The sequence below is a fragment of the Xenopus tropicalis genome, chromosome 5 (genome assembly GCF_000004195.4).
Source record: "Xenopus tropicalis strain Nigerian chromosome 5, UCB_Xtro_10.0, whole genome shotgun sequence".
NCBI lineage: Eukaryota > Metazoa > Chordata > Amphibia > Anura > Pipidae > Xenopus > Xenopus tropicalis.
Genome location: NC_030681.2, coordinates 7,038,027 through 7,051,825, shown reverse-complemented (window position 1 = coordinate 7,051,825; position 13,799 = coordinate 7,038,027). Strand labels below are relative to the sequence as shown.

General features: G+C 43.8%; 1 protein-coding gene across 2 annotated transcripts in view; it reads left to right on the top strand.

The window, feature by feature from the left end:
* Positions 1 to 3,076, top strand: part of galnt14 (polypeptide N-acetylgalactosaminyltransferase 14) — a 234,379-nt gene extending 231,303 nt beyond the window's left edge. For both annotated transcript variants that reach the window (XM_031901791.1, NM_001078901.1), the window contains 2 exon segments: positions 1,864 to 1,983; positions 2,273 to 3,076. In XM_031901791.1, coding sequence (XP_031757651.1) covers positions 1,864 to 1,983; positions 2,273 to 2,437 — 285 coding nt within the window. In that variant the 3' untranslated portion in view covers positions 2,438 to 3,076.
* The last annotated feature ends 10,723 nt before the right edge of the window (positions 3,077 to 13,799 follow it).

The window sequence follows — 13,799 nt, the reverse complement described above, 5'->3', positions numbered from 1 at the left end:
CCCCTAACTCCGCAGTTTGTCAGCAGAAGGGAAACGTGCGAATCAAATTGTTTTCAATTTTAAGATTTCCTTTGAAAGCCTCTGTTTCATTGGCCGCGTATGACGCTCAGACCCAGCAGCGCTGTCCCCATTACATTGCCGGAGCCTTGGGGACACGGATACAATTCCCGGCTGCGGTGGCGGCGGCGTCACTTACAAAAGCCGAGAGATAATGTAAAGTAAATCCCCAATTGTAAAGGCGCATTGTCACCGCGGGAAGGGGCCCATTATACATTCCGGCCGGGCAGCGCCTGATAGAGCAAAGGATTATGGATATTGTGCCAGTGCTTTGGGGTATATTAATGCATGAGCAGAGATAATGCCCCCCTCGCTATAATACCCCGCCGGGGCCTATTCATCTCCCAGGGATTAGTACATAAGAATAGGGCGACATTTCCATATCAGTTTCCGTGCCGGTACATGGGCTGCTGGGTTATTTGTGGGGCGGTAGGGCATTATCCTACGGGGCAGATACACACGGGAACCGCAGCGACTAGCGAGAGAGACGCACAGGGGGTTACACGGGATTATGAGCAAATTTGGCTGCGGCTCAGGGATGTCTCTAGTTACAGTCTGGGGGCAGCGATGGGAGGTACTCAGGGTTCTACCCCCTGCATCTTGTTACTGCCTCCAACCCTCCTTACTGTCTCCTGTCCCCATCTTGCCCTACTGTCTCCATCTTGCCCTACTGTCTCCATCTTGTCCTACTGTCTCCATCTTGTCCTACTGTCTCCATCTTGTCCTACTGTCTCCATCTTGTCCTACTGTCTCCATCTTGCCCTACTGTCCCCATCTTGCCCTACTGTCCCCATCTTGCCCTACTGTCTCCATCTTGCCCTACTGTCTCCATCTTGCCCTACTGTCTCCATCTTGCCCTACTGTCCCCATCTTGCCCTACTGTCCCCATCTTGTCCTACTGTCTCCATCTTGTCCTTCTGTCTCCATCTTGCCCTACTGTCTCCATCTTGCCCTACTGTCTCCATCTTGCCCTACTGTCACCATCTTGTCCTTCTGTCTCCATCTTGCCCTACTGTCTCCATCTTGCCCTACTGTCTCCATCTTGCCCTACTGTCACCATCTTGTCCTTCTGTCTCCATCTTGCCCTACTGTCTCCACATTGCCCTACTGTCTCCATCTTGCCCTACTGTCACCATCTTGTCCTTCTGTCTCCATATTGCCCTACTGTCTCCATCTTGCCCTACTGTCACCATCTTGTCCTTCTGTCTCCATCTTGCCCTACTGTCTCCATCTTGCCCTACTGTCTCCATCTTGCCCTACTGTCTCCATCTTGCCCTACTGTCTCCATCTTGCCCTACTGTCACCATCTTGCCCTACTGTCTCCATCTTGCCCTACTGTCTCCATCTTGCCCTACTGTTTCCATCTTGCCCTACTGTCTCCATCTTGTCCTACTGTCTCCATCTTGCCCTACTGTTTCCATCTTGCCCTACTGTCTCCATCTTGTCCTACTGTCCCCATCTTGCCCTACTGTCTCCATCTTGCCCTACTGTCTCCATCTTGCCCTACTGTTTCCATCTTGCCCTACTGTCTCCATCTTGCCCTACTGTCACCATCTTGCCCTACTGTCTCCATCTTGCCCTACTGTCTCCATCTTGCCCTACTGTTTCCATCTTGCCCTACTGTCTCCATCTTGTCCTACTGTCCCCATCTTGCCCTACTGTTACCATTGACCTGATGTCTGTTATCAAACCGTAGGTCAGTACAAAGGCTAAAGGGAACTCAGTGTGGGGCTCACTTGCTTCCTGTAGGTATCGCTACCTCACATGCTCTCTCTCTGTCTCTCTCTCTCTGTCTCTCTATCCCAGGAATGGGTTTATACTCAGGTTCAGCAGATCAGCCAGGGGCCACTCTGCATGTCAGTGCACACGTTATTCCCGGGGACACAAGTGGTTCTCTTGCCCTGCAGGGAAGGAGACGGCAAACAGGTTTGTTCCAATTATTTCATTTATCTACAGATTTCAGTTTTAATAATTTTATTTTAACAATTAACCTGACCTGTTAACAGAACATAACAAACTATGCTTTCTATATAATTAAAAACAACAAGCTCCACCTACTGGTCATTTTAGGCAACTGCCTACACTCAGCTGAAAATTAATTTGTCAGGAAAGGAGAATGAATTCAGTGAACGGAGAAGCATCATGTGATGTTTGTTTGTCTGGTCAGTTCTCAGCACAATTCCTGACCCCCTTCTATATCATTTTATCCCATTAGAGATGGAGCAAAGTGGGTTCCCATATAGAGCACATGGCGTCTCGCTTCTGCCTGGATACAGATATTATAGGTGACACGGAGGAAAGCAGAGAAATTGTGATCAACCCCTGTGAGACCACGGCCATCACTCAGCGCTGGGAGATGGTCCTTCACGATTTAAACTGAGGAGCCCAACAAGGGTGGGGAAACCCAAGAGCTTACAATTCAAAGGAAAACTCAGGCGTGGGGGGAGGGGAGGAAGAAGGAGAATCTAAAAGGATAAAATAACCAACGACCAATTCTCCCTCTCTGGGTTCTATAGAAAGTTCTGATGATGTTTTCATGCCACTCGGCCAATGAAAAGGGGCTAAGAGAAGCACATGACTAGTGGGACAAGGTAGCGGACATCAGCACAAAGGGTTAAAGAGTACTATTGCCTTTACCCTCATCATTCCCGTTATTTAGTTACTTTTCTAATCTTTCTGTAGCCAGACGTAGTAGTTTACACCAAGCTGCCCGGCTTGGGGGACGGAATTTCTCGCACTGATGGGGGCGGAGCTTTAACCCTCCCATTTCTATGACTAGTGTTGATTTGCCGAATATAAACGATTAAGATATATTTTCCTTGATTATTTATGAAACTGAGATGATTATACTATGAAGGGGGAAGATGATTGGCTGTAGTAACCCAATGCACTAATGGGGGGCGCAGACTTTATAATTCTGTATTTACCAAAGTTTTATTAAACTGTTAAAGAATTGAAAATGCTGTAAAGATTTGTTCTGATAAACGCTGAAAATAAATCTACATTTTTTAACATAAAACTACTCTGTGTCCTAAAAGTACAGCGACTAGCCAGACTTTCAGCTAACCTATTGTTTCTCCTACTCCCATGTAACTGGAGGAGTCCCAAGCCGGACTTGGATTTCTTACTATTGAGTGCTATTCTGATACCTACTGGGAGCTGCTATCTTGCTCCCTTCCCATTGTTCTACTGATCGGCTGCTGGGGGTGAGGGGGGGATATCACTCCAACTTGCAGCGCAGCAGTAAAGTGTGCCTGAGTCTGAGCTTTCAGCCAGCGCTACACATTAGAACTGCTTTCAGCTAACCTATTGTTTCTCCTACTCCCATGTAACTGGAGGAGTCCCAAGCCGGACTTGGATTTCTTACTATTGAGTGCTATTCTGATACCTAGTGGGAGCTGCTATCTTGCTCCCTTCCCATTGTTCTGCTGATCGGATGGGTTTGGGGTAGAGTTGCCACTTGTCCAGTTTTGACCCCGACCTCCTGCTTGGTTTTCCAAATGAGAAAACTCAGGGCTCATAGCCCTGCCCATTGACCCATCTGTCCTTTTGTGCTCTCAGTTAGTAAATAATTAGCTTGTGATTAGGGTGCAGTCCCCTCTGTGGTCAGGCGTCAACTTATATAAACCAACCATCTCCCTCAGCTCCTGTGAGGAGAACATTTCCAGTCAAATGATGTTTTTTTCTGCTTTTACGCATCTTATCTCTGATTCCCGCCCCCGGCCTCCCCTCTATGTTCTGCACCCCCCTCTCCCCCATCCCCATAAAGAGAGAGATACCCTGGTTCCTTTGTACATACAATGGGCGCCATTCTGTGCCATCAGATAATGAGTTTCACCGCTGCTTCTTGTTCAACCAGAAAAGCTTTTCTTCTCTTACTGAGAGGCTGAAATGTATCTGTAACAATGTGCAGTAAAGCCTTTCTGTTTCATACAGGCCATTTACATTATGGGTCCCTCTACTATGAGCAACTGGAATATGAATAGGAGAGGGACTGAATAGAAGGACGAGGAATTAAAAGTAACAATAACAATGAAATCGTAGCCTCACAGAGAAGATTTTTGGTTGACGGGGTCAGTGACCCCATGTTAAAGCTGGAACGATGTAGGCAAAGAAGGCAAATCATTCAAAAAGTATAAAAAACAATGAAGACAAATTGTACATCCTATAACATACTAAAGGTTATCTTAAATAAACCCAATAGGGCTGTTCTGCCCCAATAAGGGGTAATTATATCTTAGTTGGGATCAAGTACAGGTACTGTTTTATTATTACAGAGAAAAGGGAATCATTTAACCATTAAATAAACCCAATAGGGCTGTTCTGCCCCCAATAAGGGGTAATTATATCTTAGTTGGGATCAAGTACAGGTACTGTTTTATTATTACAGAGAAAAGGGAATCATTTAACCATTAAATAAACCCAATAGGGCTGTTCTGCCCCAATAAGGGGTAATTATATCTTAGTTGGGATCAAGTACAGGTACTGTTTTATTATTACAGAGAAAAGGGAATCATTTAACCATTAAATAAACCCAATAGGGCTGTTCTGCCCCAATAAGGGGTAATTATATCTTAGTTGGGATCAAGTACAGGTACTGTTTTATTATTACAGAGAAAAGGGAATCATTTAACCATTAAATAAACCCAATAGGGCTGTTCTGCCCCAATAAGGGGTAATTATATCTTAGTTGGGATCAAGTACAGGTACTGTTTTATTATTACAGAGAAAAGGGAATCATTTAACCATTAAATAAACCCAATAGGGCTGTTCTGCCCCAATAAGGGGTAATTATATCTTAGTTGGGATCAAGTACAGGTACTGTTTTATTATTACAGAGAAAAGGGAATCATTTAACCATTAAATAAACCCAATAGGGCTGTTCTGCCCCAATAAGGGGTAATTATATCTTAGTTGGGATCAAGTACAGGTACTGTTTTATTATTACAGAGAAAAGGGAATCATTTAACCATTAAATAAACCCAATAGGGCTGTTCTGCCCCAATAAGGGGTAATTATATCTTAGTTGGGATCAAGTACAGGTACTGTTTTATTATTACAGAGAAAAGGGAATCATTTAACCATTAAATAAACCCAATAGGGCTGTTCTGCCCCAATAAGGGGTAATTATATCTTAGTTGGGATCAAGTACAGGTACTGTTTTATTATTACAGAGAAAAGGGAATCATTTAACCATTAAATAAACCCAATAGGGCTGTTCTGCCCCAATAAGGGGTAATTATATCTTAGTTGGGATCAAGTACAGGTACTGTTTTATTATTACAGAGAAAAGGGAATCATTTAACCATTAAATAAACCCAATAGAGCTGTTCTGCCCCCAATAAGGGGTAATTATATCTTAGTTGGGATCAAGTACAGGTACTGTTTTATTATTACAGAGAAAAGGGAATCATTTAACCATTAAATAAACCCAATAGGGCTGTTCTGCCCCAATAAGGGGTAATTATATCTTAGTTGGGATCAAGTACAGGGACTGTTTTATTATTACAGAGAAAAGGGAATCATTTAACCATTAAATAAACCCAATAGGGCTGTTCTGCCCCAATAAGGGGTAATTATATCTTAGTTGGGATCAAGTACAGGTACTGTTTTATTATTACAGAGAAAAGGGAATCATTTAACCATTAAATAAACCCAATAGGGCTGTTCTGCCCCAATAAGGGGTAATTATATCTTAGTTGGGATCAAGTACAGGTACTGTTTTATTATTACAGAGAAAAGGGAATCATTTAACCATTAAATAAACCCAATAGGGCTGTTCTGCCCCAATAAGGGGTAATTATATCTTAGTTGGGATCAAGTACAGGTACTGTTTTATTATTACAGAGAAAAGGGAATCATTTAACCATTAAATAAACCCAATAGAGCTGTTCTGCCCCCAATAAGGGGTAATTATATCTTAGTTGGGATCAAGTACAGGTACTGTTTTATTATTACAGAGAAAAGGGAATCATTTAACCATTAAATAAACCCAATAGGGCTGTTCTGCCCCAATAAGGGGTAATTATATCTTAGTTGGGATCAAGTACAGGTACTGTTTTATTATTACAGAGAAAAGGGAATCATTTAACCATTAAATAAACCCAATAGGGCTGTTCTGCCCCAATAAGGGGTAATTATATCTTAGTTGGGATCAAGTACAGGTACTGTTTTATTATTACAGAGAAAAGGGAATCATTTAACCATTAAATAAACCCAATAGGGCTGTTCTGCCCCCAATAAGGGGTAATTATATCTTAGTTGGGATCAAGTACAGGTACTGTTTTATTATTACAGAGAAAAGGGAATCATTTAACCATTAAATAAACCCAATAGGGCTGTTCTGCCCCCAATAAGGGGTAATTATATCTTAGTTGGGATCAAGTACAGGTACTGTTTTATTATTACAGAGAAAAGGGAACCATTTAACCATTAAATAAACCCAATAGGGCTTTTCTGCCCCCAATAAGGGGTAATTATATCTTAGTTGGGATCAAGTACAGGTACTGTTTTATTATTACAGAGAAAAGGGAATCATTTAACCATTAAATAAACCCAATAGGGCTGTTCTGCCCCAATAAGGGGTAATTATATCTTAGTTGGGATCAAGTACAGGTACTGTTTTATTATTACAGAGAAAAGGGAATCATTTAACCATTAAATAAACCCAATAGGGCTGTTCTGCCCCAATAAGGGGTAATTATATCTTAGTTGGGATCAAGTACAGGTACTGTTTTATTATTACAGAGAGAAGGGAATCATTTAACCATTAAACAAACCCATTCTGCTGTTCTGTACAAATGAAGGTCAGTTGGCCTTTAACAAACATTTACTCTCTAAATTGTAGGTGATGAATGAGCTGCATTAGAAGCATGAAGGGTGCAACCTCCCCCCCAGAAATCCTCTTTATATTCTGTGCCGCTGGCCCTGTCCTGTCCCAGTCTGATTCTAATAAATGGGAGCAATAAACAGACTCGCCTTAATAAACGGCCGTGCTTTCTAACTGCCCCACTAGAGGGCAGTGCACAGTTACCTTAGTGCCAGTGCAGCCCAGGCAATTACCCAGGGTGCCCAACAAACCATGAATATGAGACACCTTTCCCCCTGTAGATGAAATACATGTATTCAGGCTGTGGCGCCGCGGAGCAATATCCCCATAAATCCTCAGTATCGAGCCATAAACTCAGCCGTAAATTTCCCCACGGAATCTAAAGGCAACGTAAACGCTTAAAGAAAAAATATTCCCTGTTTCTAATCAGAGCTTCCCCTCCATTTATTCTGCTTTATACAGGCAGGTAGGGATGGGAGTGGGTGCCTGGGATTTCCACTCGCTATATTGGAATTTATTGTGCGCCATTGGAAGAAAAATTAATCCCTAATCCGGCGCGGCGCCCAGGAATGAAATGTAACCCAATTGATGCAGAATTTAATAAAAAGTGAATAAAAGTCGCTATAAACCTAAAGGGCCCTGCCAGATACATGATATGTAGGAAAAGGGCCTGAACCCAGTAGGAAAAAACCCGCTATTCATCATTCTGTCTAGCAAAATAAAGGGCAAGTAAAGGTGGCTAAAGTACAATAAATGTTATGTTACCCTTTAAAGTGATTGCTATTGAAACAGTATTGGTCTGGCTGTTACCATTCTCTGCACTGCTGCTTCTGACTCCTGAAATAATGGGCTAATTCATGCAACTGGAGAAGATCTGACTTCCGCTACATTGCTTCGAGAGTTAGAACCACAAAACAGAAAATGGATAGATTATATATACATATAACATTAAAACCAGTGAAAATGAAGAATTAAATCATCTACAGGGGGGTAATAGTGATGTTGGGTGGGTATTATCTATGAAACAAAGAGCTGCTCTGACTCCCAAGCAAATGGAAAGGACAGACTGTGATACAGCGCCATCTGCTGGTACTCAGGGTCATATAGGAAACTCACAGTACAGTTGTACATTGTTATAAAGGGGCTACGAGTAACATTATATAGTTTCATATGGTTGAAAAAAGACTCTTACCCCACTTGTAAGCTGTACACTTATACTGTACTGTCTAAGGGAAACACTATGGCACCCCCTACCCATATGTATAAATACAAATATACAGAGAAGGAATGTTCTGGGCACACAATAAGCTGTACCCCCATACTGTACTGTCTAAGGGAAACACTATGGCACCTCCTACCCATATGTATAAATACAAATATACAGAGAAGGAATGTTCTGGGCACACAATAAGCTGTACCCCCATACTGTACTGTCTAAGGGAAACACTATGGCACCTCCTACCCATATGTATAAATACAAATATACAGAGAAGGCATGTTCTGGGCACACAATAAGCTGTACCCCCATACTGTACTGTCTAAGGGAAACACTATGGCACCCCCTACCCATATGTATAAATACAAATATACAGAGAAGGCATGTTCTGGGCACACAATAAGCTGTACCCCCATACTGTACTGTCTAAGGGAAACACTATGGCACCCCCTACCCATATGTATAAATACAAATATACAGAGAAGGAATGTTCTGGGCACACAATAAGCTGTACCCCCATACTGTACTGTCTAAGGGAAACACTATGGCACCCCCTACCCATATGTATAAATACAAATATACAGAGAAGGAATGTTCTGGGCACACAATAAGCTGTACCCCCATACTGTACTGTCTAAGGGAAACACTATGGCACCCCCTACCCATATGTATAAATACAAATATACAGAGAAGGAATGTTCTGGAAGCTGTACCCCCATACTGTACTGTCTAAGGGAAACACTATGGCACCCCCTACCCATATGTATAAATACAAATATACAGAGAAGGAATGTTCTGGGCACACAATAAGCTGTACCCCCATACTGTACTGTCTAAGGGAAACACTATGGCACCTCCTACCCATATGTATAAATACAAATATACAGAGAAGGCATGTTCTGGGCACACAATAAGCTGTACTCCCATACTGTACTGTCTAAGGGAAGCACTATGGCACCCCCTACCCATATGTATAAATACAAATATACAGAGAAGGAATGTTCTGGGCACACAATAAGCTGTACCCCCATACTGTACTGTCTAAGGGAAACACTATGGCACCCCCTACCCATATGTATAAATACAAATATACAGAGAGGGAATGTTCTGGGCACACAATAAGCTGTACCCCCATACTGTACTGTCTAAGGGAAACACTATGGCACCCCCTACCCATATGTATAAATACAAATATACAGAGAAGGAATGTTCTGGGCACACCATACTTTAATATTTAAGAGAAGACAAACCATGGGTATATTTCCCCTTTAACAAGCCAGTGTATCCTTATGGGTACTCTGTATATGAGTAAAGACGAGTCCATTATTATGTTGGCGCATTACTCATTATTCAGTGTTTATTAATGCCACCCTTGGCATCCTGGCGCTGAACTACTGAACACAATATTTTCTGCCTAACGGAATAATTTAGCACTCACATTATAATTAGTATTGTGACATTTCTATATGGCTGCAACTTTGTTCCCTTCATTCACAGCCATTATGGTGCTTAGAATCAGTACACAGCCATTAGTTTCGCAGCAGGATTACATATTAAATCATCTTCAGTCATCTTGATTACACACACGGCATTATCCACAATGGGCTGCCGGCCCGCGCATGGGCTCTGAGCTTCCCTCTGTTCCTATTGGCAGTAATCCCTGCAGGGTACGGAGCGTGGCTATGGGGTACAGACATTGCACCCCATTCAGCCCATAATAAGGTTACAGATATATAGAAACATTGGGGTAACAGTCACCCTGCTATAGTTCCAGGGGTACCCAGGGCACAAATAAACACTCACCCCAAATCCCCTCCTAACTGGCCTTCAGGCTGGGCCCCCTTAGCCCATAACAAGGTTACAGATATATAGAAACATTGGGGTAACAGTCACCCTGCTATAGTTCCAGGGGTACCCAGGGCACAAATAAGCACTCACCCCAAATCCCCCCCTAACTGGCCTTCAGGCTGGGCCCCCTTAGCCCATAACAAGGTTACAGATATATAGAAACATTGGGGTAACAGTCACCCCGCTATAGTTCCAGGGGTACCCAGGGCACAAATAAGCACTTACCCCAAATCCCCCCCTAACTGGCCTTCAGGCTGGGCCCCCTTAGCCCATAACAAGGTTACAGATATATAGAGACATTGGGGTAACAGTCACCCCGCTATAGTTCCAGGGGTATCCAGGGCACAAATAAGCACTCACCCCAAATCCCCCCCTAACTGGCCTTCAGGCTGGGCCCCCTTAGCCCATAACAAGGTTACAGATATATAGAAACATTGGGGTAACAGTCACCCTGCTATAGTTCCAGGGGTACCCAGGGCACAAATAAGCACTCACCCCAAATCCCCCCCTAACTGGCCTTCAGGCTGGGCCCCCTTAGCTCATAACAAGGTTACAGATATATAGAAACATTGGGGTAACAGTCACCCCGCTATAGTTCCAGGGGTACCCAGGGCACAAATAAGCACTCACCCCAAATCCCCCCCTAACTGGCCTTCAGGCTGGGCCCCCTTAGCCCATAACAAGGTTACAGATATATAGAAACATTGGGGTAACAGTCACCCCGCTATAGTTCCAGGGGAACACATAAGCACAGTACATTAGGGCCTCATTGCCCAATCAGATGTGGGTAATTGGATCACTGACACGGTATAATGGCGGGGGCTATAATGCCGCTATAGAAAGAGAATAAAGATGGCTGCTCGGGCCGCCACATACTTGGCAGGAAGAGATATTGTTACAGTTCCACATTGGGAATAAGGGTTTATACACATGCTCTGCCCCAAGGCAAACACGCTAATGACATGGCTCATTGTGCCAAGGTTCTGCCGCACGTCCCAATATCCAATCGTATTACAGAGCTCTGACGGGTGATTCCAAACACGGAATAACTCATGTCACCCCGAACAGATGAGACATTAACAAAGCAAATGGAATTTAACGGCGCTCGCAGCAATTTGCTTAATTAATTTGCTGGAATGTAACACAGAAATGAATTTTAGTAGCAGCAGTAACGCGACTCCAGGTGGCACCACTGCCCAGGGCGGCGCTGGCATAATATAAGGAGATGAGTTACCTCTGTCATATTGCAGATATACATTACAGAATAAAAGAATAAAAATTAAAGGGGAAGTTCAGGTTAATATTAACGTTTAATATGATGTTGGTTAAAGGTTTCAGCAATAGAGACGAGGAATCAAAAGTGATTTTCACTCTCAGGCCGAGATGATGAGGTTTAGATTTAGAACGTTCTCGTTTATATTAAAACTGGTGATTGGTTTGCACCTCTCTCTCTCGTGCTTTTGTTAAACCCATCAAGGCTTCTCCAGGCTACAGTGAAATTAATGGAAAAATTGGAATCTTGGGGCTCAGATGGAATTATCATTTGGCAAATTTACAGAACATCAATGTGACAACCAGACTGTCACATTATTCCCCTATAGCGATGGGTGAAATGTTTGCCAGGCATGGATTCAATGGGAATTTCAGCATTTCGCCATTGGCAGATTGTTTCGCAAAATGGATGAAAAAATTTGCCGCGCCACGTCGAAAAATTGTCACCCGCATCGAAAGAATAGTCACGGGTGTCAAAAAAGAATAGCTGCGGGCGACAAAAGAATAGCCACAGGCAACAAAAGAATAGCCTTGTGACAAAAGAATGGCGGCGCAACAAAAGAATAGCCACAAGTGAGAAAAGAATAGTCGCGGGCGACAAAAGAATATCCACAGGTGACAAAAGAATAGTCGCGTGTGACAAAAGAATAGTCGCGGGCGACAAAAGAATAGCCGTGGTTGACAAAAGAAAAGCCACAGGTGACAAAAGAATAGTCGCGGGCGACAAAAGAATAGCCACGGGTGACAAAATTATAGTCGCGGGCGACAAAAGAATAGCCACGGGCGACAAAAGAATAGTCGCGGGCGACAAAAGAATAGCCACAGGTGACAAAAGAATAGCCACGGGCGACAAAAGAATAGCCACAGGTGACAAAAGAATAGCCACGGGTGACAAAAGAATAGCCACAGGCAACAAAAGAATAGCCTTGCGACAAAAGAATGGCCGCGCAACAAAAGAATAGCCACAGGTGAGAAAAGAATAGTCGCGGGCGACAAAAGAATAGCCACAGGTGAGAAAAGAATAGTCGCGGGCGACAAAAGAATAGCCACAGGTGACAAAAGAATAGTCGCAGGCAACAAAAGAATAGCCCCGGGCGACAAAAGAATAGCCGCGCGCGACAAAAGAATAGCCACAGGTGAGAAAAGAATAGTCGCGGGCGACAAAAGAATAGCCACGGGCGACAAAAGAATAGTCGCAGGCGACAAAAGAATAGTCGCAGGCGACAAAAGAATAGCCGCGGGTGACAAAAGAATAGCCGCGGGTGACAAAAGAATAGTCGCGGGCGACAAAAGAATAGCCACGGGTGACAAAAGAATAGTCGCGGGCGACAAAAGAATAGCCACGGGTGACAAAAGAATAGTGGCATGGCTACCATCAGGGTTGGAATGGGCCGGTGTACCCTAGGGAAAAACCTGGTGGGCCCTGGCCTTAATGGGTTCTGACCTCCCTCCAGCTGATTGTGACTAGGTAAGTATGAGCTAGTGAGCTGGGCAGGGTGGATGGTGGTGGCTGGGCAGTCGGGGACCCCTTGGAGGTATGGGGGTGGCAGCCCCAATCTGACCCAGGCTACCATCACTGCCATCAATGTAAAATATTACAGTTAATTGATGTTGACCTTTTTTGGCCACTAATGACAGCTATTGAGTAGTGGACTATAGACTAAAGAGATGATTGGCGCCTGGGTATCAGGGGGTAGTTGGTCAAGGAGTATAAAATGGAGCATTGCAGAATGATGGCCTTCAGAGAGGTAGTGCAGACAATGGAGGCTCTTCTTTAACCAGATGCATCATCAAGAAAGGGAATAAGGCAATCCAGGTGATGCAGATCCTGAAGGAGATGGTGGGTACTGAGGACTCTCTTTCTGTGGCACCGCCAGGAAATAGTTTGCTTTCTGGCATCAGATGAGGAGACTCTCCTCTCTTTGAGGACCTCATGTTCTCCAGACAGGTTCCCCAGAAAGAGCACAATAGCTACAGGCGTAATCCACCTCATGGGATCCTCTGTCAGTGATGGGGACTTGTCCATTGGCCGCACCCTTTTTCTGCTCTGGGGATGGGAGGGGATGGACTTCCCAAGACACAATTCGAGGCAGCTTTCTGACTCCTCCCCATACTGCCAAAGTGCTTTAAATGTTACTGGGTTTCATTGCTTCCCTATAGGGTTCTGTGCTGCCTTCATGGAAGCTCTTTGCTACGTTCCTGCAGTAGATGATCCTACATTATCTGAATGACTTCTCATTCCCAGGTCCAGCAGGATCTAATATATACCAGTCCCCTCGGCTCAGAACAAAACAGTAGATGCAAAAACAGGTTTTTGGGGTCAACACAGACAGCCAATCAATGATGTCCCATTTACCCAATGACAAATGGAAGAAGCTCAAACCTCTCCCGTCAGTAGAGACTCCTCTGTTCCCTGGGAATAAGCCCAATAAGCATGGGAGGGGCCTGCCCTGGTTTTCCATGGAAATCTAGCGATGCCATTAGTCACAAACTGCTTAAGAATTAATTGAAAAAAAGATCATTAAGGGTTAGAAGGGATATGTAGGCATGATGGGAAAATAAACTTCTCATGTTCTT